General features: G+C 47.8%; 1 protein-coding gene across 1 annotated transcript; it reads left to right on the forward strand.

The window, feature by feature from the left end:
* Positions 1 to 651: 651 nt before the first annotated feature.
* LOC135251941 (radixin-like) lies at positions 652 to 26,034 on the forward strand. The gene is made up of 13 exons (XM_064329823.1): positions 652 to 747; positions 5,981 to 6,064; positions 11,054 to 11,149; positions 13,142 to 13,264; positions 14,778 to 14,929; positions 16,111 to 16,194; positions 16,593 to 16,739; positions 16,911 to 17,007; positions 17,235 to 17,398; positions 18,138 to 18,268; positions 19,457 to 19,593; positions 20,315 to 20,539; positions 21,338 to 26,034. Exons 1-13 carry the CDS (start codon positions 667 to 669, stop codon positions 21,500 to 21,502), a joined length of 1,686 nt encoding a protein of 561 aa, XP_064185893.1. The 5' UTR covers positions 652 to 666; the 3' UTR covers positions 21,503 to 26,034.
* Positions 26,035 to 26,656: the final 622 nt, after the last annotated feature.

A 26,656-nucleotide genomic window follows, 5' to 3' on the forward strand; every position in this document is an offset into this window, starting at 1 on the left:
CTAAGGCTCACATAGTGCTGATCCTGTAGGATGTTTTGTTACTGAGCACTGTCTCTTTATGAAACTTGCTAAGTAGTCCCTGTAAACACGGTAAACAGTCTGTTTTCCCTTGGGGGTCTGATAAGAGGCAGGCTTCTGTCAGCTGCCCTACGGGTACAATATTAACCTTTCAGCTTAATGAATCCTCGCAAATGCCACCTTAACATATTTTAATTATTTTAAGGGTTTGCACCGATTGATCGGCCACTGATCGTTATCGGCCAGTAATACCGTATTCGGCCATTGGCCAATAGTTTGAAAACAACCAATGGTCAGCTCCGATTATCTCCTGTCAATCAAAAGGAGAAAATTTTATTTTATTGTTGTTTATTTGTAATTCAAGAGGTGGTTTTCATTTGCCTGGTGGATACAAAATAATTTCACTTTGTTTTCCAGATTCAGTGTTTCCCCAATAATTGTACGGACCTGGTGGTCTGATGGACAAAATGCTTTTTTAAAATGCCGAAAATAAGGCCAAATATCTATTCATTTGGAAATCAATAATCATTTGGCTTGGGAGACTCTGTGGGGCAATTCTCTGAAACATGAGCTGACCTCTGTGTCGTTGCCTGGGAAACTTGAGTGTCACTGCGGTGTTCTATCAATAAACGTGTTCTTATTCAGTTCATGGTGTTCTATGCTGCTCTCAGTTCCCCTGAACTGTGGTCAGTCTCTCTAATTTACTTATCCCTGCTGAGCGGCGTGGAAGTAAGTTTCTGATATTTAATGTTTTCTCATGTAACCGCAGTTTCACTGTGTGTCTCTTGTTTGCTCTGTCAACCTTCTGCTATCGCTTTTTGTGTTGGTACGGTTGAATGTTGTCCTAAAATGTCTTCTTTCAGGGAAGAATCCCTGACTTGTTTACATTCTGGACAGATGTGACTGCAAGCGAATCTATCACTCTTAGCCTTATTCTGTGTCACTAGTTGGTAACATTGTTAAAGATGCCCTGTATGCAATTGTGTGGCAGAGGTTACATGGAAACGCAGTGTATTAAGTTATCCTTTCCTTTTGATCATTTTCTTGTGATCAGTCTTGAATATGCAGAGCAAACAGAAATTTGAAAGGAAATATAAATGGCAGAATGCGTGCTGCACCATCCGACCCTGTCAATATTGCCATCCTGCATGTTGTGTCTGATTAGGGATTTTTCAGTGCGTACCACCAGGCCTGAAAAAAGTTCTAGGGGAAACAATGATTTTCAGGAATGCACTTTCAGTTGGAAGAATGCCCAAGTTGGGTGAATGTGAAGAAATACCATAAATAAATGTTTAACTTTTTTTTAATTACTTTTTTTAAGTTGTGTAATGAAAATAGTGTTTATTAGAATGGTAAGATTTTAAATTGATGTTCTTAAACATGGAAGCATAACCGCCAGACTATCGGTATCCATATTTGCATTGGCCAATCTTTCCCCCGTGTCTATTATTTTACACACACAAAATATTTTTTGAGCCTACTTAATAATACTAGGCTACTTAAAACCACTAGCCAACATTTTGTGTGTGTGTAGTAGAGTTCTATATCTAGGTTGGGCAGAGCTACTAGCTTAACTAACCACGTGTGTAGTTTCTACTTCTAAAATCAAGTAGCTACAATTGTAAGCAAAATCTGGACAAAATCCCAGTTTTTAGATTCACACCGTTATCCGCTGGATATTTAAAGCGTAATTCCCTGCACTGAGACATTTCAGTGCAGGAAAGACCCTGACTTTGGGTCGAGGAGACAAACTGCAGCGAGCGAGGGTACAGGGGTGTGTGTACCTGCGCGTCTTTGTTCTGCGTGTCTGTGTGCGAGTGTGTATTTTCGGTGCGTGTACTGTAGCCCCAATGCGCGTCTTCCTCTGGAAGTGGTCACAGGCCGTTTCTGCAGGGCGGAGCAGCTGCCGCTTGAGTATCGAAACGCTGTTGCGTAACTCGGCAGAGCCTTCAGGGCTGGAAACTGAACAGCAGGGCAGGGAGAGACCGTCTGCCTGTTAGCGCGTTCACAGGCCTGACCTTCCCCCACATCACCAGCACGGAGGCTAACGCAGCGCCAGACCTGCTCGCACCTCTGTGCGGCCTGTGTTTGCACTCCTTTCTCCCAGAGTGCCTCTCTCACTGTGGCACAAACACACAAGATCCAAAGGGTTATAACATTATAACATAACATGACATAATGATGAGAACAGGCTGTTCAGCCCCACAATGCTCACCATCTTCCTGACTACATTGTACCTAGTGCTTGGGTTACCTACAGGCTAGATGGTATCTAACGCTATATTAAGCCTGGCCTTGGAAACCCCCAGAGTTTCCGCCTCGAGTACATGACCTGGCAGGCTCACATTGGATGTTAAATTAATGTGTATGTTTTAATGAAAAAACAGAAAAATCAAGTAAATCAATAACATGGAACAAGAATAGAAAAAGAAATAATTTATACTGTGTGTATGTATTTGTGTACTGGTGGCTGCTCATCTGCGTCCTCTCTGCTTCCCCCCTTCTTGGTTAATTTCTTTCTCTTTCCTTCTCCCTCTCTCCCATATCCCCTAACTCATGCCCTGCAGTGGATATTAGGTCAGTTCTGCAGTCTGGGCTCCATAACTCCATTTGAGTTTGCACTGCTGGCAAATATTCCCCAGGGATAATTTATAGCACAGTAATTACAGTTTACCCAACCAAGAAACAGACCGGCTGCACTTAGGAGAGGTGTGTGTGTGTATGTGAGCACTGAAGCAGTAGAGGACGAGTAGTAATGATAATAGGACCTTAATTGTAATTAGAGGTATGGCCCTGTCTGTCTCTCCCCATCCCCCCGTCTGTCTCTGCTGCCCCCCCCCTCCCCCCCCCGGCTGAGCTGAGAGAAGCCGCTTTTGAGAAGAAGCGCTCTTGTTCTCCTGGAACACTCTGTCATTCAGGGGTGATTTGCGCGCCGGACCGGGGTAACAAGCGAGCGTCTATTCTGCCGCGGAGCGCTAGCACACTGGCAGCGAGACACAGCGCCCGCCTTTGTCTGTCCCGCGAACATAAAGCAGAATGCTCTTTGTCCGGCTGCTGGGCGAGGTGGCATTTGGTGCCGAGTTGTCACGGCGCACCTGAGGGGTGATGTAAAGGAGAGGGCGCAGGGAACAGGTTAACCCTCTAAAGGGGGAACTCTGCTCTGAAGCCCCTGTTTGGTTCGTTTCATCTTGCACTCAGGATATTTGTTTAATGTGTTCTAGTAAAATGTTCATTTGTGTCTGCAAAAGACATTTCAGGTGATGATGTCATTGGAATAGAACCGATCCTTGTCATCCAAATTGATTGAGGTGTCTTTGAACTGGAGAAGACTGGTGACAAATTTTAGAATCTTGTTTTTATTTAATCTGTACTGCAGTCTTCATAAATCTTCTGAATTCTTTCTCTGCAGTGGATGAAAGGGGAGGCATTATACCTGGCGACATCACTGTTTTGGGGACATTTTCTTTGTTGTGGGCTGAAGTCTATATGAATGAGTAAATGAACTGGATGAATTTAAAGGTGTGGATTTACATATTAAATGATGATCTTTGGAGTTCCCTTTTAAAGCCAAAGTCTGACCAATAGATGCTTGCTAAAATGAGAAATGAAGAGAGCCACAAACCCCAGTGCACAGTAGTTTTGTGAATCATTGTTATATGGCATTGCCCCTAGTATAGCCTGCACTGTGCTTCATTTTCCATTATTAAGCATGCTTGACATTTGTTCTGACGGTTACCTTGCCAGATTGAATAGCTTTCTGAATTTGTTGTCACATTTTTCACGAGGAGCAGATCAACTGGGCAACAAACTAGTGTGCTCGCAAACTAGCTCTCAAGATTATTTTGTTTAATCCCAGTTGTGTTTGAATATTCACGTAAATACTCGTTTTGACATCGTTCATTTGCAATGCACATCCATGAAGTTCCCTGATGGACTGCGGTCGGACCACAGCTGACTTCCGTTATGACATTTGCCGCTTGTGAGTTCCTCCTCCATCTTTAGACAGAGGTGGGGAGCGAATGTGTGATACTGCGTCAGGCAGAGGGAGTGGGAGGGGATCACATACAGCTGTGTTTGTGTGAGTGGGAGTGGGGGGGTGGTCACACAATTCTGTGGCAGTGTGAAAGGTCATGACCCCAGCGTGGGCTGCACAGTCAGACGTGTGTGTGGGAGTGGGAGGGTGGTCACACGATTCTGTGGCAGTGTGAAAGGTCATGACCCCAGCGTGGGCTGCACAGTCAGACGTGTGTGTGTGTGCGCGGTAGGGTTCTGCTGTTTGATGATTCATGCTAATGGCATTATCACTTAGAAAAGCTAGCACAAGTCAACATCAACTCTTTCTATCTATCAAATTTCATGAACAAATGGCAGTATCCCTGGCTGCTTTTCTGGATCCTATGTGATCCTGTATGAATAAACATAGACTAGCTGTAAGTTATCTTCAGCTTGTTTACATGGGTGAGGGTGACAAATTCAATGTTTTTTTTCTTAGGGTTGGGTCAGCTATACATGTTATAAATGGTTCACTTTACACATTATAAATTAATGTGTAGGACACTCCACAAAGTCATATTACTTTATTTAAAACTAAGTAACATTACGTGGAACCCCTTTTCACAATCCCCCTAGTGGCCAGGAGGCCGGCGTCCTGAAAATGCTCAACTCAACATTCAGTGCTCCTGCAACCAAACCATGAGTGGAAACAAAGAACTCTGCGTTCTTGCTTTATTTGTAGACGATACATGATAACAATGCCAAATATGGAGGTAATTGCATTTGTGGCACTTTATTTCTACCTAAATTATGAATATGAATTAATCTTAAGTTAGCTTTGTAAATGATACAAGTTTCTTGCTTCATTTAAACTATTTCCTAAGTCTCTGTAATGCTCACTTCAGGAGTTATAAATAAGAAGCTACCTAAATGGGCATGGATTGGCCAGATTTGGCATGTGCATGAAGGGGTTAAGTAGCCATGTGTTAAGTCTTTTTTATTTAGCATCATTGCTACATTGGGTAGTGTACACCACTGGAGTGATGAGGTGCGCAAGATGAAATGGGCTTCCCCACCGACCCCCCCACCCCAAACTGTGGACGATATATACTGCATACAGTATTATGGATGCCACTTTTGAGTGTCTCTTGCATTGTGGTGGTCAGATTATTTTTCAGAAATTTGTATCGACTGGTGTCAGTAATTGCATTAAAATGTACTCGATTTCAGGGGATTTATGTTACCATGGTGCTCTAAATCTTGTCATGGAACAGCTCCATGACTAATTATTGCCAGCACAAATCGTGATAAGTCCGTATAATTATAAGTACTAATTAGACTGACTAGGTTAAACTATTATTCAAAAAAACTCAACTGTCAAGCATGAGAAACCCAACTGCCCATTCTAACTGTTCATGCCATTGCGGATGGGGGGGTGGGGGGGGAAGAGAAATGGAGAGTGAAAGAGAGAAGAGAGATGGGAAGAGGTTGTTGGCACTCTGGCACTGCCCGAGTCTCAGTTTTCCTGCAGTGAGATGGCCAAGATGCAGGAGCAGCACTTTGCTGACTCCTGAAAGGGGTGATATCTTATACTATAAAATAATGTAAAGGGTGTGTGCGTGCGTGCCTGAGAGTGTGCATCCGCCTGTGTGTTAAGTGATTCAGCCTAATCCTGGGTTAGTCAAAGACCTTTTCTGGTTCATGTGACCACAATCACACAGATTAGATCAGATTTAAGGAGTATCAGACTAATTTAGTTTTGTGTTCTGAACACAAATCAGTTCAGATTTAAAGGGTGATGTGATGATTTATAGAGAGATGCCATAAGAGTGTTTGTGGAACAGATCAGCTCGTCTGTAAGTAGTAATATCATGATTTATTGAGTAATGACGTTTGCGGTGTTAACCAAGATCCGTTTGGATTTAAGGAATAGTGTGGTTCTTTCATGATGTTTTTCATTTGGTTTGCAGATCAATGTGCGGGTCACCACCATGGATGCAGAGCTGGAGTTTGCCATCCAGCCAAACACCACTGGGAAACAGCTCTTTGACCAGGTCAGTGTGAATAAACTTAGCGTGCACTAACAGTGATTAGTTCAGTGTTGTTAAACTGTAAACAGACGAAAACTGACCAGGTAAGTGTGGTTAAACTGTAAACACATTAACATTAACCAAGACAGTGGGGTTGAACTGTAAGCAAACTAACATTGTCCAGGCCAATGTGGGTTTATTTCACTGTATTCTGATCAGGTGTTGTAAATGTTATGTTGACTGGTGTGGTGGAGATTATGTTGAGAGAGGTGGTGCAGAGGTCATGTTTTGAGGTGGAGATGATGTGATTTTGAGGACTGGTGTTGGGGTGGCGATGATGTGATTCTGAGGGCTGGTGTTGGGGTGGAGATGATGTGATTCTGAGGACTGGTGTTGGGCATGGCTGCTTTAAGCTACCACAGGGCCCCCGGTACCGCTCTCCCAGTGACCAGATTAGCACCAGCAAAGTTTTTCTTTTTCTTCCTTTTAGGTTGGTAATCTTAAGTAAATAAAGGTAGATAAGTTTGCTAGATAGCTGCAGTTATCATTTTAATATTACTTCAGTAAATATCTTTTATCTTAGTAAATATGTCACACAGATTGAGGTGTTAGTTATTGAAAAGCAAGCTTCCGTGTGAATGAATGAATGAATTATGAAGCTCTAACAGTAGTTATTGATCAGCAAGCATCAGTACAGAACTGTAACTGTAACCTTACGTACTGATAAGCAAGCTAGCTAGGTATTAGCAGTTATTGATAATACCTGTACTGGGACAGTCTTGGCTTTTCAGAAATAAAATTTAATAAATCTTAAATAGTTGACTGTGAAGATGTTTGAAATGAATTTTGATTTGTATATCACACACACACACACACACCATTGGCTTATTGTTTATGCAAATTAGCCATTTGTTTTCTTTTACATAATGTTCATAAGAATGCGATTCGGGTAGGGCCTACATTACTGCTTTGTGCAAACATTTCACTTGCCAATATCCATCCATCTATCCATTATCTATACCCACTTATACTGGGCAGGGTCGTGGAGGGTGCTGGAGCCTATCTCAGCGTGCATTGGGCGAGAGGCAGGAACACTTACCAATAGCCTTGTCTAAAATTTCTTACGTCTGAATGAAGAGTACCTGCATTCTTGCTGGTTGGGATGCGGGTGATTGAATCAAAGGGTTGGACAGTTTGCGGGTAGTAAAATATTATATTCAGTTTGCAGGACAGGTACAGAATGGTATGTTGCAGGGGTGGGAACAGATCTCTAAGTCTGACCAGTGCAGGTCTGTGCCTCCTTGCGCTTGAAATTGTGTCTGGGAGTCTACTTCAGTTCCAATAGTGTCCAGGCCCCGTGTCAGTGAAATTTGTTGCTGGGGTTGCCTTGTGCTTGATATTGTGTTTGGGGCCCCATTTCAGGGATTGGTAAATTCACCTTTTTTTTTGAATATGCAGACCCCGGTTTTTTTTTGCATGCCCTGCATTCCCAGTTGGTAATCCAGGCACGGTGTTGGAGTGAAAATCATGTGGTTTTTGAGTGCTGGTGTTGGAGTGAAGATGTAATTTTGAGAGAGGTGTTGTGGTGGAGATGATGAGAGCTGGTGTTTGATTAGAGATCATGCCATTTTGAGAGGGGGTGTTGGGGTGATGTGGTTTTGAGTGCTGGTGTTGGGGTATGGATGATGTGGTTTTGAGTGCTGGTGTTGGGGTGGAGATGATGTGGTTTTGAGTGCTGGTGTTGGGGTATGGATGATGTGGTTTTGAGTGCTGGTGTTGGGGTAGGGATAGTGTGGGTTTGAGTGCTGGTGTTGGGGTATGGATGATGTGGTTTTGAGTGCTGGTGTTGGGGTAGGGATAGTGTGGTTTCGTGGGGAGGGGGTGTTGGGGTGGTGATATGGATTTGAGTGCTGGTGTTGGGGAAGGGATAGTGTGGTTTTGAGAGGGGGTGTTGGGGTTGGGATGATGTGGTTTTGAGGGCTGGTGTTGGGGTGGAACTGCTATTCCAGGTAAGTGAGGTTCACTTGATTCCTTGCCCACGCTCTTGCAGTGAATCAGGCAGCAGAGGTCGATTCAGGACGTGTTCAGAGTAGTCTCAGTACATGCAGTGATGTGTGACTCCGATGAGCTCACATTACTGACGGCACATTCCCGTAAAGCGTTGGCGTAAGGTCTGCTGGACGTCCCGACAGGCCTTCAGACGTTTCTGTTATCGTTTTTGTTTTTGTTTGAGTTGTGTCACCGCCTCCCTGCAAGGAGACTGAAGTCCTGTTCTCTGAATCTCCGTCAAGATCCCTGTGTGGAGGGGTTGCCTTGACAACCGACCCTTGTGTGTGTTTTCACGGGCGACACGTTGAGACAGCTTGAAGAATGAGGGTTTTACAAAAGCGCGTTTCTGAACGCTGCTCTGGTCATCTGCTTTCAGAGCAAGAGTGTGTGTGTGTGTGTGTGTGTGTGTGTGTGCGTGTGTGTGGGTGAGAGTGCGTTTTATCAGTTCAAGAGAAGATGTTTTTTTATGGAAACCAGATAAGATCTTAGAGCGCTCTGAAGCAGATGAGGGCCCCAAAATCCACATCCCATCCCGGCCAATGGGAGGAGGACAAGTGCTGAGGACTGATGGCAGTGAGTTGGCCACTGTGACACTTTTGAGGGTTGCCATTGTAAAGAGGGGTGCGAAATGTAGTTATTGGGCTGGGTTACATGGGGCCTGCGCTCCCTTGCTGTCCCTTTTCTCACGCGTTGTTTGGACCCCAGGAGGACATGTACACATGCTGCAATATTGATGTTACTACATGAAACATTAATATGACGTGCGGAGTCGTTGGAGCCCTGTTCAGGATGTGGAGAGGACGGGGGTTGGGTCGCGGGTGGGAGCACATGCAGGAAGTGCAGGTGAAAGGAAATGCACGGCGCACACAGCATGTCCACCTCTCCGCGGCACCACGCTTCGCTTCACATGCGGAACACCTCCTGGTGTTCCCAGCATGTTCCTCAAAAGAAATCCTTTTACTTTTACCCCCAGAATGCCCTTTACCAGCTTCTCGAACAGCTCAGAGGGCCTTTTAGTTGCTCTACTCAGTTAGTTGCTCTGTCTTTTTGAGAGAGATTCAGCGTGCAGCCCATAATCAAGGTTTCTCCTCCCCCGCCCCCCTGAAGTGAATACAAGTTTAGTGAGCAATGCTAAAAAAATTTCCTGATTTGGTTTATGGCATGGAGCAGACCGGTCTGGCAGTCTTTCAGAGGAGAGCTGGCTGTTGGGTTGGCTGATCTGAAACTGCTCATACTGAAATCCAGAAAACTGAAAGATTGTGACATTGTGCTGTTCCCTACCTGTATTTTATTTTACCCTGTGTGGTTCAGAAACCAGAGTGAGCGTGTCAGTTTGTGCTTGATCAGAGTTTGGCAGTCCACATCTGAGTTTCTTTAGCTGGATTACAGGCATGATCGGGCCAGAGAAGATGTGGTCTGTGATCAGGGTAACTGGTAAATACTGAGAATGACTATGGTACTGCATCTGTGAAGATGATGCAATTTGATCTGTATGATATGTTACTGTATAGAGACTTAGTTGACTCTGTAAAGCTGATGAAATTAGATTTTAACACTACCATAGGGGGACTCTGGGAGTGCAGTTTAGTCTCTATGGTACATTATTGTAGACGGACTGTAGAGTTAATATGGCTTGATGCAGTATGATTTTTACGATCATCTGGTTTCCTCTCTCTCTCTCCACTGCGCCAACATTATTTAAAAGTTGTGAGTGACGCCTCTGACATTTTTACAGTGGTATCGACCGAAGCACTGCACTCGCCCGGTCTGTGAATGCTGAGGGATAGTGCTTGCTGTCTATTCCTTGGGTAGACCTGATCAATACTGAGACACATATTCACATATTTCATATGCTGAGAAATATTCACATATTTTACAGAGAGCTCCCAAATCTATTGCTCTGTTCTGTATTTCAAACTGATTCCAAGACTCGAGGAGGAAGGGATTCAGTGTGTGTTATGGGCCCTGTGGTCTGAAATGGAGTCCTGCTGAGGTGGGGTTTCAGTGTGTATATGGGCCCTATGTTCTTAGAGACCTGCTAAGGTGGGCTCTCAGTGTGTGTTATGGGCCCTGTGGTCTGAAATGGAGTCCTGCTAAGGTGGGTTTCAGTGTATGCATAGGCTCTACAGTCTTAGAGATCTGCTGAGGTGGGGTTTCAGTGTGTATATAGGCCCTGTGTTCTTAGAGACCTGCTAAGGTAGGCTCTCAGTGTGTGTATGGGCACTGTGGCCCGAAATGGAGTCCTCCAAAGTGGGGAGGGTTCCAGTTTACGTGCGGTCTGATTTCCTGGTCCTGACCATGGGAGTGTTGACCGTAGTGTTAACCAGCAGCCCTGCTGTGTGGTGCATGACTGGCAGGGGCGTAGCACAGTTTTGTTTGGTGGGTTTAGCTGCGTCTGCCTGTGCTCTTCTGGTGCAGTGACCAGCAGCGTAGGCTAAAGAGGAGAGTGACATTGCAATGACACGTCCCCATACTGGAACAACAGAAGGTTAGGGGACAAAAATGAAGAAAATGAATATATTAAAGTCAAGTGCTGCACAGCCAGCCTCAGTGGGACCGGAGGGGAGGCGTCGACACGGGAGCCCGGATAAACCGGTAAAAATTCAAATTAGCGTGGCTGCGGATTCAATTTCAAAATGTCAGCATTCAAAAATGAACTTGTTATACAAACCATTTTCCTCCGGGGTCCCCCCCCCCTTCCTCTCCAGTGCTGTGAAAATAGACAACCACATACGGTGGTGGAGGTCCAGTCGTCCTAGCTTAATGTAAGCACAAAAGCATCGATTTACTGTTAATGAACTGCACTCATGTAAAATTAGCCACTTTGCTAGGCTGTAAACCTCCATTAGATATTGTCATTAGCATTTAAATGAGGCTGTTGGATGATCTGGTACATCGCTTGTGTGGGAGTCGATTGTGTGTGTGTTTACTGCTCTTAAAGGCCTGTATCTCTGTGTCTTTCAGGTGGTGAAGACGGTGGGGCTGAGGGAGGTGTGGTTCTTCGGCCTGCAGTACGTGGACAGCAAGGGCTACAGCACGTGGCTGAAACTCAACAAGAAGGTGCGTCTGCCTCCCGTCGCCGCGGAGACCGCGCCTCGCGCCACCGGCTCGCGGCAGAAACGTCCGTGGTCCTGCCGGAGCCCTGTTCAGTCCAGCCTTATCACGACATGAAGCTAGCGCTCATCCCTTTTAGTGAGGGAGTCGCCCGCATTGAGGCTGCTTTATGCTTTCTGTGCCAAGTTGCCATGCAAATGTATGAACGGCTGCCGTGTGTAATGGTGTGGGAACTGTGCCTTGCAGGATTGATTCCCGGGTTAGGGCGCTGCTGTTGTAACCGTGTTCAGTACACGTTCCCTGAGTTGCTTTGGTAAACACCCAGCTTTATAAACGGACTGTGTGTGTGGAGGCCGATGCGAGCTCCTGTGCCCCAGTTGGGTAGTGTGCGGTCAAACCGAATGCGGTGACCTCGCAGTCCTGCCACGCCGCCGGGCTTCACCAGAATGCCACAGGAAGAGAAAAGCGTCCACTGGATTCCCCTCGGCTCCCATTGGCTGCAGCAGCTAACACCCTCTTCTCCTCCTCCTCCCCCCTCCCTCCTATTGGCCAACATCAGCGCTGAACTATTTATGCATGTTTGAGGGGGGCCCAAGTGGCACAGGGCTGTCAGGGTGATCTATGGAAAGGCTGCTTTAATAAGCAGTTCCTGTGGAAAATTCAGCATAACACGATTGCAGTGCAGTGTAGCCACAACCAGAGTGTGCTAGGGGAGTCATGATTATGAGGACAATGAGGAATTATTACTCAGTAAAGCAGGGGTGGCCAACCCAGGTCCTAGAGAGCCACAGGGTCTGCTGGTTTTTGTTTTTACTCTGCACTTAATTGATCAGTTATAGCGGTTTATTACACAGTTAACTCACCTCACCTGGTTTCTTCAGTCTAAGTGGTCGCTGTGTTTAAGGTGAAAACAAAAACTAGTATTACTGAATACTGAAGCAGTATACCGTTAGTAGTGTCCTGCCCCAGGACTGGAGACATGAGGGGTAATTCTCCATTATTATCTCCATGCAACATTTGGGATGCTTTTGCAGCTTACCCACTGTGTGCTGTGTTACTTTTGACTCAAGTTGCACTGAATTAAACTTGCATGTACTTGGTCTCAGAGCTCTTAACCACCTATCTGTTTTATTTCATTTTCTTTGCTTTCATGCCGTAGTTTTAAATGTTACTTTCAGAGGAAGTTGTGTGTGTTTGCATGTGACTACGCATTCGCTATTGTGTTAGTGCAAGCATGCGAGTATGTGTCAGTACGCGTATGTGGGTATACGAAGTAGTGACGAATGGGCCCAGGAAAAGTTGTGGGTGAGTCAGAGACTGGGGCCCCTTGTTGTCTGAGAGTTTCCGAGAGCCCAGGCTAGTTCCCCACCTCTTCACTCGCAGTGGGAGTCAGCTCTGCCCCCTGGTGTTCACAAGCTGTCATTACCGCAGATGTCACATTCACAGCTCAATCTCCCGTGTACTTTACTGAAACTTCGCTAATAATATAATCTTTAGCTCACGATTTGAAATAGAGAGGTTCACCCTAGTTCAGACTAAAAACTCAGGCCAAACTAGGTGAGGAGGAGGTGTGAGCACGTCAGGGTCTACAGGCCGGGCTCTCATCTCCTCTGAGTTTGGCTGTGTGATGCTCTGCGATTTCACACCCCGCAGTGGCAAAGCGGGGTTGCGCAAGCAGCATCTTCTCCGAAAGTTTGTCAGCGATCAGGTGACCGTCTGCTGCAGAATGCAGAATCGCTCCCGCAGAAGCAGTTAGAGTGAGCGTCGTTCCCTTGGCTGGGAGCACTGGAAAGAATAAGCCTCACAGGGTTTGTGAGGAAAGCCAGGATTCGGTTCGTTGAAACGCTGTCAGTGGATTCAGGCTGCGTTTCCAAACCGCAGAACCGGCTTGGTCCTGTTCTTAAAGCCAGAATCAGATTTTTTTTCAGTATGCTGAAGCATTGGTGCTCTCTGAAGGGTTTCTGATTGGCCAGTAAACGCTGCCGTGTCGTTCCCAAGGTGACCCAGCAGGACGTGAAGAAGGAGAACCCGCTCCAGTTCAAGTTCCGGGCCAAGTTCTTCCCGGAGGATGTTTCCGAGGAGCTGATCCAGGAGATCACCCAGCGCCTCTTCTTCCTGCAGGTAAAGGGAGAATCCTTTAGCCCCACCTGATTGGATCAGAGCCATTGTGACATCGCCCCTGGAAATGTGATCTTGCTGAGGTCAAATGCTGTACGATGGACACGCACGTGTGCATGTATAATGCACATTGTGTAATGGTGGGGGAGCGTTCATAGCCAGGTCTGTGTCAGTTGCTTGTGTAACTCAGATTGTTGCACTTATTGTAACTCTGCAGAACCGTAATCAAAACTATCATTAATCTGTCAGAAAGCAGTGCTGAGCGAGTAATAGCATTGTTTGGTTATATAAGGCTTTTTATTTAGACAGCCACAGTCTGGATGAAGTTCAGTAGCTGAATTTAATGCCACATGTTCAACTTCCCTTCTATATCCTCAAACAGCAGTACATTACATTACTGTACATTAACAGTTTAAGGTGCATTCCTTCTAATATAATGTAATGATATGCAGTGTGGCATATCTTCAAGAGTGTGATGAGGCAGCAGCCTGTGTTAAAGTTCTGATTGTTCAGATTAATTTCCCTCCAAATATGTTTTGGCATCTGGAGCTAACTGTGGCTAGCCTATGGCCAGTGGGTCAAACTGGCCCTATGTTTACAACCAACATTGTAACAGAGCATTTGAGTGCCTTATTTGATATGGCACCTAGCATATGAGTAACATTTAGCATTTTACCCCCAGAAGCTACAGCAGGATTGTGCGGCAGCTGGTCCTGTGTTATTTGTCAGTGTAGACCACAGCCAGGCCCCGGCTTGATGATTTATGCTGAGCCACTGCGGGTGCTTTGTGTTTGAGTTAGTCTTTTAGGCCCTTTAGTTTCCATCCTAATTTGGCCTGCAGTATAAAAAAAGAGATTGGGCCAACGTTGGAACAGCTGGGTCATATTAACCGGATGGGGGGAGCCTCTGCCGTTTTGCCTAAACCCCCTGGAGTTGGGTCGCGTTTAATCGCAGCCTTACATCAGGGAACGGCGCTCACTGTCGCAGCCGTAGGGCAGCCCGGCAGCACGGCCGCTTGGACATGGGTCCGATTCTCAGAGCACGGTTTTCAGAAGCGTGAGTTATTCGACACGCCTCGGCCACTTCTCGGCAGCTGCTTTAGCTCGAACCACCGGTTCTGTTCGCCGCCCTCAACCGCCTTCACCACTGAGCTGATTTAATTGGCTAGGAAATATTGGTTAAGACTCAGAAAGCGGGTGGGTTTATTGGACTGAACTACACTGCTTTTGCCAGTCTTATGGTGGAGTAGTGTAAGCCTGGAATGCCAGAGCTGAGCCAAGCTGAGCTGAGCCAAACCCCAGCAGTGGTAAATAGAGCAGAACTCCTCTGTGCCACAGACTTTAAAATAAGCTTTCCTGATTACTGCCTATGTAGTCCTGAAGCATTAATAACCGCATACGGTATTGGTACAGAACCTGGTCGGGAATCATCATTTTAAAAAAATTCTGTTGATTTTATTTCTTTGAAAACTTTTGGATTGAGCCGCTCAGCCGTGTTTTGTGAATGACCGGTGCAGGTGAAGGAGGCCATCCTGAACGATGAGAACTACTGCCCTCCCGAAACGGCGGTGCTGCTGGCCTCCTACTCCGTGCAGGCCAAGTACGCCGACTACAACCAGGAGGCCCACAAGCCCGGCTACCTGGCCAACGACCGCCTGCTACCGCAGAGGTAGGGTGGGCCGCGGGATCCCTCCCGTTTCTCCCCAGGGGGTTCAGTGCTACGCCCAGCCATTTTATCACTTCAGTTTGGATTTTGGACTTCAGTTTCCATTTCGATGGAAAGAACAAGGACAGACTGCCCTTTTGAATGTGCTCTCCTAAAGTGACTTTAGACTTTAGAATTTATATTGTGAGCAGTCCTCTCTCAGACAGATGACAGGAAGAGGTGTTGAAGCCGAAGCAGCAGCGTAGCAATTTATGTAGAACGCCACTTGATTTTGGTCTGTGTCAAGCTGTGCACATGACAGCAGCTTGGTTTACTGTACTTTGGTAGACCGTTTTAACAACAGTGTGTTGGGCTCCTACTGAGCGCGTGCGGGTGTGCGTGCGTGTGCGCATGTTTGTGTGTGTTGCTGGGAAAGTGCCGGGCTGTCCCAGCAGTCATTCACTCCAGTCTCAGATAAAAGGTGACTGGGGCCCTCTGAAGCGTTCATGGCCTAACAGTGAATAACCTCATTACGGAAGCATCTGGAACTGTGTGTGTGTGTGTGTGTGTGTGTGTGTGTCATTGTGTGTTCTGTGGGGGTCTGTTTGAGTGACTGTGTGATATTCTGTATGATGTGTGTGGGTGGATTCTGTTGAGTTTCGTGTGTGACCGTGTGTGGTTGAATTCTGCATACTTCTGTGTGTATGACCGTGTGTGGTGATGTTCTGGAAACATCAGCGTGCGTGACTGTTGGGGTTCGTTAGGGTTCCATGTGTGTAACCTTGTGGTTGGATTCGTTGAGTTCCGTCTGTGTCACTGTGTGTGTTTAGATTGATCAGGGTTCTGTGTGTATGACCATGTGCTTGGATTTGTCAGGGTTCTGTGTGTATGACCGTGTGTTTAGATTGATCAGGGTTCTTTGTGTATGACCATGTGTTTGGATTTGTCAGGGTTCTGTCTGTATGACCGTGTGTTTAGATTGATCAGGGTTCTGTGTGTATGACCGTGTGGGTGATCTGCAGGGTTCTGTCTGTATGACCGTGTGTTTAGATTGATCAGGGTTCTGTGTGTATGACCGTGTGTTTGGATTTGTCAGGGTTCTGTGTGTATGACCGTGTGTTTGAATTTGTCAGGGTTCTGTGTGTATGACCGTGTGTTTGGATTTGTCAGGGTTCTGTCTGTATGACCGTGTGGTTGATCTGCAGGGTTCTGGAGCAGCACAAGCTCACCAAGGAGCAGTGGGAGGAGAGGATCCAGACCTGGCACGAGGAGCACAAAGGCATGCTTAGGTACTGTGTACGCGAGAGCGTCTGTGTCTCTGCACCTGCTAGTACACCTGCGAGTGAGATCAGCACAGTCACCTTTAAACTCTTCTGTTACTGCTGCACATTATTTTAGCTGCATTTTAGCTCAACACTGATGTATTATTTATACACTCCAGTACCACAGTAAAACCTTTTCACCAAAAGATACTTTAGGTGGCTGTAGCTCATGGTCATGCACATTGACTAATTAAGAACAGTAGGTGGCATTAAACCCCAAACAGATGGGCCTTCTTCGTGAACCCCATGTACTCCTCTGTGTGCTCTGTGGACCAGTGCATCCCTGGTGCATAAGTGTCTCAGAGCTGTCTTGAGCGGTTTTATTGACGCGGCTGATGAAACGTTGTCGAAACATTTGGGCGCAGGGAGGACTCGATGATGGAGTACCTGAAGATCGCGCAGGACCTGGAGATGTACGGAGTCAACTACTTTGAGATCAAGAACAAGAAGGGCACGGAGCTGTGGCTGGGCGTGGACGCGCTGGGGCTCAACATCTACGAGCACGAGGACAAGTGAGCGCTGCCGGAGAGCCAGCACACACACGCTGGCCCACGGCCCTCTGGAGACCTGTACTGAGAGGACGCTCCATAAAACCTGCCCTTGTCTTTCTGAATGTCGCTTTATCTTGTTTAGTGGGCCTGTGTTGGTTACTTTTTTTTTTTTCCCTTTTTTTTGTTGTTCAGACTGACACCAAAGATCGGCTTTCCCTGGAGTGAAATCAGAAACATCTCGTTCAGCGACAAGAAGTTTGTCATCAAACCCATTGACAAGAAAGCACCGGTAAGACCCCGGCCATTTGATTTCATTATTATAATATTAGAAAACAGGAGCTTTTGCTCCGTGTTATATAGGCGATGTTCTTTAGTTTAACTACAATGAAGAACATGTACAACATCCACAGTTTCGTGGAGTACTGTGTATATGTATCTTAATGGAGTCTCTGTAGAGGGAGGATTTGTGGAGGTTGATGCTTCATTACTGAGAGAGCGCCCCCTGCTGCCCCGCAGGACTTTGTGTTCTACGCGCCGCGGTTGCGCATCAACAAGCGCATCCTGGCGCTGTGCATGGGGAACCACGAGCTGTACATGCGCCGCAGGAAGCCCGACACCATCGAGGTGCAGCAGATGAAGGCCCAGGCCCGCGAGGAGAAGCACCAGAAACAGCTGGAGAGGTACGGCGCACCCGGGAGACCACAGCGCTGTTATAACACCGTAGACCAAGGGGGACTGTAGCACTACTGTCACAAAGTGACTGATGGTAACACCAGGACCACGATGATACACTGACAGGCCGATGGTACAACACTCACGGCATATGACAACACTGTTACTAGGGGACCAGAATGCTGGCACAGACACTGCCGATGTACAACACTTACACGGGGACCAGAATGCTGTACAACACTGTTACACCTGGGAAAACTAAACAACCCCTGTTTTGAACACCTTCCCAATCCAAAGAGAGAGTGGCAACACCCTGGCTGCCAAGCAAGACACTGTCCTTTACCGCATGCTTAGCCGGGGACCAGAATGCTGTTGCAACACTGTTACACCTAGGGGACCAGAATGCTGTTGCAACACTGTTACACCTGGGAGACCACAACACTGTTTTAACACCTTACATCAAAGAGAGTGCAACCCGGTCACAACACTGTTACGCCTACTGCCTCAATTACACCCAGGAAACCACATCATGGTTACGAGGAAGCGGAACTCGGTCACGCCATGACCCTACGAAATAGATACAGTACAACACCACAACATGGGCAAAACATTAAATTGCAACCCGTATATCAAGGAATCCATGGCGCTGGTCAAATGTCACTGCTACACCTTGAAACCATTATAGGTATGTCACTACATGGTTCCAGCATGGTTATCCACTACACGGTCTTTGTCTTTCCTTCACAGGGCACAGCTAGAAAATGAGAAGAAGAAACGAGAACATGCGGAAAAAGAGAAGGAGAGAATAGAGCGGGAGAAAGACGAGCTGATGGAGCGTCTGAGACAGATCGAGGAGCAGACGTTAAATGCGCAGAGAGGTATGGAACAAGACCCCCTTCCCACTGTCGTACAGAGACCAGGAAGGTTTCCATAGCAATAATGGCAGGTTTCTATGACAAGTGGCTGCTTAAGTGGTATGAAGTATCTGTCAGAACAGCAGTGTGGAGCGGTGTGAAGCAGCGGTCAAAGTAGCAGCGCTCAGGGCAGCAGAGTGGAGCAGTGGTCCAAACGGGAGTAAAGAAAAGCAGTGGGGAGCAGTGGTCAGAACAGCAGTGGGGAGCAGTGGTCAGAGCAGCAGTGGGGAGCAGTGGTCAGAGCAGCAGAGTGGAGCAGTGGGCAGAGCAGCAGAGTGGAGCAGTGGGCAGAGCAGCAGAGTGGAGCAGTGGTCAGAGCAGCAGAGTGGAGCAGTGGCGGAGCAGCAGAGTGGAGCAGTGGGCAGAGCAGCAGAGTGGAGCAGTGGGGGAGCAGCAGAGTGGAGCAGTGGGGGAGGAGTAGAGTGGAGCAGTGGTCAGAGCAGCAGAGTGGAGCAGTGGGCAGAGCAGCAGAGTGGAGCAGTGGTCAGAGCAGCAGAGTGGAGCAGTGGTCAGAGCAGCAGAGTGGAGCAGTGGTCAGAGCAGCAGAGTGGAGCAGTGGGCAGGCAGCAAGTGGAGCAGTGGTCAGAGCAGCAGAGTGGAGCAGTGGTCAGAGCAGCAGAGTGGAGCAGTGGCGAGCAGCAGAGTGGAGCAGTGGTCGAGAGCAGAGTGAGCAGGTCGGAGCAGAGTGAGCATGGTCAGAGCAGCAGAGTGGAGCAGTGGCAGAGCAGAGAGTGGAGCAGTGGGGAGCCAATGGAGCAGTGGTAGATCAGCAGTGGGAGCGTGGCAGCAGCAGTGAGCGTGGTCAGAGCAGCAGGTGGAGCAGTGGTCGAGCAGCAGAGTGGAGAGGTCAGAGCAGCAGAGTGGAGCTGGATCAGGTGAGGAAGCAAGCGCAGGAGGAGGCGAGGGAGCTGGAGCAGTGGGGAGCAGTAGTGAGGCGTGCTACGAGGTGGCCAAGGCCGCGAGCTGAGGAGCAGCGCGCAGGCGCGGCTGATCAGAGAAGCAACCAAGGGGCAGCGCTGGAGCGGAGAAGGAGGTGCAGAGAGTGCCAGGCGCACTGGCCAGCAGGCTGCAGACCAGATGTAGACCAGTGAGCACTGGTGAGTGGTGTGTGTGCGCGCTGTGCGTTGTGTGTGTGCAGGGGTGTGTGTGCAGGTGTGAGACCGTTGGCCCTGTGTGAACTGTGTATTTTGCTTCAGGCGGCTGAGCTGGGAGAATTCACCGCCAAAATCGCTCTGCTGGAGGAGGCCAAGCGGAAGAAGGAGGAGGAAGCCACAGATTGGCAGCAAAAGGTAACACCTCCTGCCCCCCCTTGAACACAGATATTCTGAGGTCTTTCTTTTTAAAGATCACTAGTATCTGTTGGATACTGGTAAGACATTTAATCAACAGCAAGACTTTGCAGCTTCCGTGTGATGGGGAAAAAGTAATCCCCTGATCACAGAAGCTGCACAACCTTGCTTCTGATTGGCTGTCTTATGAACACCCAATAGATACGTTTTGTTTTAGTTTTTTTGTTTTTTTTTCCTGGAAGCATTTCACTTGGCCTCTGACTTTTGGTCGTTTACTACCACATTCGGTATGATTAAATTAAAAAAAAAAAAGATGAAAGATCGTTTATACACCTCATGGTCGTGGTTATTCTTACTACGCTTAAAATAACCGCGATTCGATATATCCTAGTTAGAAGAGTCATAATAAAATTGTGAATGGCATATTTAATACGTTGTTATTGGGAGTTGGCATGTTATAGAAAAAATAGTTATCAGAATGGAAGTGGATTGGTATAAAATGTTGAAATGTCCTGTGTGTCCTAAAGAAATGTCCTAAAGACTCAGCTTTCCATGGGCTTGTGGGACCACTGAATACATCATTTCTGGCTACACACATATGCATGTTTGTCTCAATGGTTAAACAACGTTATAGACTCCTAGTGCGCGGGAGAGAGTGTGTGCAGATGTAATGGTGTGTGCATGCGTGTGATGTGTGTGCCTGTGCGCTCGCTGTCCTCAGGCCCTGTCAGCTCAGGAGGACCTGGAGAAGACCAAGGAGGAGCTGAAGACGGTGATGAGCGCCCCGCCCGCCCCTGCGCCCGCGGAGAACGAGCACGACGAGCAGGACGAGAACAGCGCCGAGGCCAGCGCCGAGCTGTCCAGCGAGGGCGTGACCGACCACCGCAGCGAGGAGGACCGCCTCACCGAGGCGCAGAAGAACGAGCGCGTCAAGAAGCAGCTGCTGGTGAGACCCCTCACCCCCGCTCTCACCCCTATTCTTACCCCTACTCTCACCCGCTCTCACCCTACTCTCACCCGCTTTCACCCCTACTCTCACCCCTGCTCTCACTCTGCTCTCACCCGCTTTCACCCCTACTCTCACCCGCTTTCACCCCTACTCTCACCCGCTTTCACCCCTACTCTCACCCGCTTTCACCCCTACTCTCACCCCTGCTCTCACTCTGCTCTCACCCTGCTTTCACCCCTGCTCTCACCCCTACTCTCACCCCTGCTCTCACCCTGCTCTCACCCTGCTCTCACCCCTGCTCTCACCCTGCTCTCACCCGCTTTCACCCCTACTCTGACCCTACTCTGACCCTGCTCTCACCCCTGCTCTCACCCCTACTCTCACCCCTACTCTCACCCCTACTCTCACCCCTACTCTGACCCCTACTCTGACCCCTACTCTGACCCCTACTCTTACCCCTACTCTTACCCCTACTCTCACCCTGCTCTCACCCCTACTTTCACCCCTACTCTGACCCCTACTCTGACCCCTACTCTTACCCCTACTCTCACCCTGCTCTCACCCTGCTCTCACCCCTACTCTCACCTCTACTCTTACTGTGGGATTCTTACTGCTGCAGCCCACAGTCCCCTTCACTGCAACAATATTTACATTATTTACTCTGCAGTTGCGCATCTGTGATCACAACTGTGAGCTTTGTGCTTTTCCCGGGCCCATGTTCACATCCTTTCCTTCTCTCTCTCTCTCTCTCCCTGCTGTCCCTGCCCCCTGTCTCTCTGTCTCTGTCTCTCTCAGACGTTGAGCTCAGAGTTAGCCCAGGCTCGAGACGACACCAAAAAGACGCAGAACGACATGCTGCACGCGGAAAACGTGAAGGCGGGGCGGGACAAGTACAAGACCCTTCGTCAGATCCGCCAGGGCAACACCAAGCAGCGCATCGACGAGTTTGAGTCCATGTGAGGGGACGGCCTGGCTGGTTGTCTCGGCAACTCGCTTCTCATCTCCGGCTGACCCCTCCCATCTCACCCTCCCGACCCCTGACACCCCCCTTCCCCCCCCCCCCTACGGAGGTTTGAGGGGCACAGCTGACACTGTATTCCCTCCACGCCTTGCCAAAGCTCTGCCTGCCCAATGGTCAGCCAATCAGATCTCTCAACACATATAGCTCTGCCCAACTACATCTGGAATTGTCCAGTCTGGAGCAAGCAATACGTATTATCAGTATAAACTCTTCCTTATCATAAAGGGTAATTCAGTGCTTGCATGTTGGATGTCCAAGTTAAAAAAAGGAAAGAAATGGACAGAAATTGGAGAACAAATTTGCTTTTATTGAAAATGGCCATTCATAGCTTTTTGATGTTGCTGGTAAACTTATATGTAAAGCTTTAATATCTTACTACTTCAGTTAAAAAAAAAAAAAAAAAAGTCTTTACTTTTTAAAAGTTCTTTTTTTTTGTCTCTTTATTTTAATCTCCTTTTAGTTTGTGTCCTTAATTGTTAACTATGAGGTTGAGTTGCTGCGTCCTGGTTCATGTAGAGTTTTAGTTTGGTTCTCCGTCGACTGTCGACCGTGTTTGTGAAAGCCAGAACATTGTGTGTGCTGGCTGAGTTTGGGCCCTGGTTCACTGGGCGGTGAGCGGTTACTCTTGGCCCAGGAGAGAGAGACTTTTTCCGATGAGACCGGGAGTTGGTTACCTTAGTGACCACTGCAATATGAGCATCAGTGTTCCGTACCACACCACCATCATGTCCATTCACAAATAAGCTACGATGCAAATCTCAGCCTGAGCTTCTGGGAGTCAAAGCGAAGTCTCTGACCCAAAGTTGTTTCTGCCGTTATGATCTGGGAGTCAAAGGGGAGTCAGAGACCTGGCAACATCAAAGGTACCTATAAGAGTCATCTCTGCGATCCTCAGGAGATGGCAGGCTGTGTGTGTATGAGTGTGTGTGCTGCGTACGTGCGTGTGTGTGTCCGAGAGAGCAAGAGAGAGAATGGTGGTCTACGTAGGTAAGGGCAGGCCACACATGGATTGGTATTAGTAGTCAACTTGGCATTCCTGTGAATCAGCTTGCAGTTGTACTAAATCCAGAGGGCGATTCAGGCCTTTCCTGAGATTCACTGTTAAGATTTCAATATGGTCAATTAAGACTGCCCCTAATTTTGCCCATATCATAACCCCTCCTCCTAACACAATCATCCTGCCTTCCCCCCATAGCGCAACCCCCCACCCCCCCACCCCCCATACTCAGCCCCTTTTACTCACACCACAACCCCTTCCCCCTCAATACTACGACCCTGCCCCCTGTGTTTCATGCCCAGTCATCATAGATGGTTTTCTTTGCCTGCCTGCTCACAAAGGTCCTGGTGTGTGGGGGGGGACATGTCTGGGCTTGTCTGCGAGCCCAGGGGTGTCTTCCTCAGACGGACAGACGGACAGATAGACAGACAGGCTAATGAACCTTCTGTTTGTCCACAGGGGGGCGGGGCCTGCATGATGGGCAGAGCTTCATTGTGCCACCCCTGGACAACCCCAGGCCTTTCTGGCTGGAGAGCATATGAAAACATCAGTCCTGTGAAGAGGACAGCTCACTACCTCATTTCTACTAGATGGTGACTGGCCAAGCAAACACTGTACAAACCAAACATGTCCCTCCTCCTTTACATCGCTGCAATTTGATTGGAGCAGCTGTGGGCTGGTCTGCGTTGCCTTGGTTTGGCTGTAGCTCTGTCTGTAACTCAAGGATATGTAGCCTCATCTCGATGAGCTTGGTTACTGGTGGTTGTTTTAAAGACCAGGTTATTTTCAAAATTTGACTATTTTTTAAAAACAAACAATAATAAAGAAGTGCAGGGAAGAGGGACAGTTTAATTGATGGCAAAACCGCCATCTTCCCTGAGGTGACCTGGGTTGAATGTATAGACTCACTCGGTTGTTCTAGTCCAACGGTCAGAATTGCAGGGTCCTGGTGCAGGGTTCTCATAAATTCTCAAAATACGATATGGGTATGTTCCCTTATAAATATCCCCCTTATAGCAGGGCAGTATTCAAAAACAGTGCGACGTCCGCGTTTGGACGATGTCGTGAGCAGTGACCGTGGGTCATTTGAACCGTATGGACTGGCGGTCCCCAGGGCGTCGCCGCCTTGCGGGCGTGTGTCGTGGTGGTGATGTCGCTATAGCAGCGCCGCGTGCCCCTGGTTACGCAGGGTGAATAGTTACTGCAGTGTTACGAGAACGTGGTTTCGGTGGGGAAGGCGTTCCTCTCAGGAGAGTGGATCCAAGGCTCTGGTTTGAGGCAGTGATACTCTTGTTTTGTTTTGGCTGCTTTTTTTTGGGGGGGTTTTACGTACCTTTACTAAGCTGCTTTTAAGGCTGTCGTGTTTTCTGGTTTCGGTGCATGTGTCGGGCTGCGGCATGTTGCGGTCTTGGCAGGGAAACGCTGTTGATTTGATGTGAACATGAGGCTGTTGACCGCCTCAGAGGAAAGGGAAGGGGAATTACCCCAGTTTTCATATTTGTCACCTAATTTCGTCAGAAACGATCCCTGATTTTCAGTTATCTGACATACAAATGCAAGCAGATTATTTTATAACTTGTTTTCTGTGCTCCCTCATAGAATAGGATAAGCCATGGAAGGCTGAGTTGTTTTGTTTTGTTTTTTTAAGTATGAAGTGGGTTTACCCGTGGTACTTCGCACAGTGATATTATTCATAATGGAGTGCTGCAGTGATGAGGGGGGCTTCATAAACCCAGTGTCGGATGGAGTTGGCCAACCAGTGACTCTGAAAAATCGAAATGCTCTGCTCTCCACAGCGAAACCAGCGACCAGCTGGCACAGGTGCGTGTCTGTCTTTGGCTCCGCCCACTTATGGGCTTTGTGAAGCCTCACTCTGCCCTCACCGGTGTGCCGTGGAGTCGTACAGCTATTATTCGTTCCATGTCCTCTGTAATTCGCCCCTCGTACAACGAGCCCGTCGGCAATACGGCCGCAGCGATGGTGATGATGATTATGTTGAAGAGCACATAATGGAGCCTCTCGGATCAGTAGCCTGCGGTTGGGACACCTTGCATCTCAGCCAGCGGTGCTCCTTCACCGGAGAACGTCGCCGCACTCCTCACTGTTCTCCACTGCGGGAACCTGTTCCCTCCAGACTTGTGTCCTCCTCCAGTCCTCCGGGTCGGACTCCTGCACACGGGCAGGCTCGTCCTCGCGCTGCCACACCGCACAGAGACGGGGCTGACCGGAGGGGCTGGTCCAACGGCGGGTTCAGAACCCAGGGCTTGCGTTTGCTCTTGCGTTTACCGGCTCTTCTGAACGGCGTGTCTGACGGTGAGAGGAAGGAGGAGGAGGAGGTCCGGGACTGCCCCAGAATTCAGTTCACCCAGCGGAGCCCGCGGCCTCGCTCTCCCTCCAGCATGTTTCTCTGGGACTGGCCCTCCATCTTAAATCTGACATGGCTTTTCTTTTCTTCAGAGTGCATGCTGTCCCTTTCCTCAGATGTGCTACCATATGCTTGGTTTTTCTTTATTGTTATATTTTGTTTTATAACTGAGACAGCGTAATTATGATTTGCGATTTATGACGCGGCCGCGCTGCGTCGGGTGACGGCTGGCGGAGACCGGCGGCAGTGGGTAACCGTGGCAATTGGGCGTGGCAGCACAGTGCTCCAGGAGCACTTCTCTGGGGCGCGCCGTGGGTGAGCAGGCCTGGCTATGTGTACCCTGCAGGACCCCTGCAGGCGTCCCTCAGTTTGCCATAAGTTAAATACTGTGCTTCCGACTGGTTGCTTATGCTTTTTGAAGAAAATGAAAAAATCAAGCTGCCTGGCTGCACTAAACATGCATAAGATCCCGGTGGAGGTTTTAAACTCAAGTAGCAAATGGTGGGTTTTCTGCTATGTTTTTGGGGACAACTTTTTTTTTAGGGGGTGGGGGGATCTATCCTCGGGAATATACAAATAAGCAAAAATGAGAAAATGTGGGTAGTGGAGTCTTTTTAAAAAAAATCCCCCTCTCATCTTTCCCAGGAAACCCCTCTCTATGACAGGGAAACATTGGACGAGTTGGTGTCCATTTTGGGTGGACAGATAAGAGCTTAAAGCCTCCAAAAGGGGACATTTCTACATTAGGCCTCAGTGCTGACACCAGTGGTCATGTTTGCTATTTGTACTTCTCTGTTCATGCATTTCTCTTACAATAGAAGCAGCACAATGGAGCCTAATCCATTAACTGAGTGAGCAAGCTCTTTTTCTAAGCAGGGAAAATATTCTCATTTTGCATCTTTATTTATTTTATTTTAATTATTTTTTTGGTTGGTTGGTTTTCTTTTGTTCGGGGGAGGGGGGGTGCTGAGAGCGTTAAATAGTTTTACATTTCAAATGGCTTCTCGCTCTCCCTCTGTCCCACCCAAAGCAACACGTTTGTCTTGTACGATCAAGTCGTAACATTTTGAACAACGTCCGCTGGTTAACAATAAAGGTATCAAAACGAATCGTCTGGTGCTGGTTTCTCAAACAACTGAACACTGGTCTTACTGAAGCTGTATTTTGGGGTTGCCCCAAACTATGGCCCGAGGGACAAACTTGGCACACCATGGCCTTGGGTTTGGCTGGCAAAAGGTGTAGTTATTGAAAAGAAAAATGTAATTTCTGTACCTCTGTACGTGGGAATTACATTGCCACTCAAATCACTGCCAGCTACATTTACGGAAGGGGTGAAATGCTAAAGCACATTCAGATTCTGGGTGGGGGGTATATTTGTTTTCTACTACAATGCACATATTTGTTATGCACATAAAAAAACAGGTTTAGCAGCCGCTTGTACATGGTAATTAGTTTCATCATGTCAATTTAATGCTTGCACGCATGCAGGCCCGATAGCTACCAATTTATCGGTGTCGTGCAGGCCTACTCATTGGCAGTCCCTGCAGCTGTAGTTCATTTGACATGATTTGTAATTAGCATGTGCTGAAATAAACTCTGCTACGTGTACCCCAGCAGGCCCTCCTGGCCTTTGCCGGCAATAAAAGCTAATATTATATTAGCTCCTTAAAACATTATGTTTATTATAAAGAATTAAACATAAAACTTAATTTCCTCATGCTTTGGACTCCC

Source organism: Anguilla rostrata, chromosome 3 (assembly GCF_018555375.3).
Source record: "Anguilla rostrata isolate EN2019 chromosome 3, ASM1855537v3, whole genome shotgun sequence".
Taxonomy (NCBI): domain Eukaryota; kingdom Metazoa; phylum Chordata; class Actinopteri; order Anguilliformes; family Anguillidae; genus Anguilla; species Anguilla rostrata.

Coding starts and splice junctions, on each gene's coding strand:
- LOC135251941 (XM_064329823.1), top strand. CDS start 667: ATGGTGTTCTATGCTGCTCTCAGTTCCCCTGAACTGTGGTCAGTCTCT. Junction 11,150..13,141: donor GGCTGAAACTCAACAAGAAG/GTGCGTCTGCCT, acceptor GTCGTTCCCAAG/GTGACCCAGCAGGACGTGAA. Junction 16,740..16,910: donor ATCTACGAGCACGAGGACAA/GTGAGCGCTGCC, acceptor TTTGTTGTTCAG/ACTGACACCAAAGATCGGCT.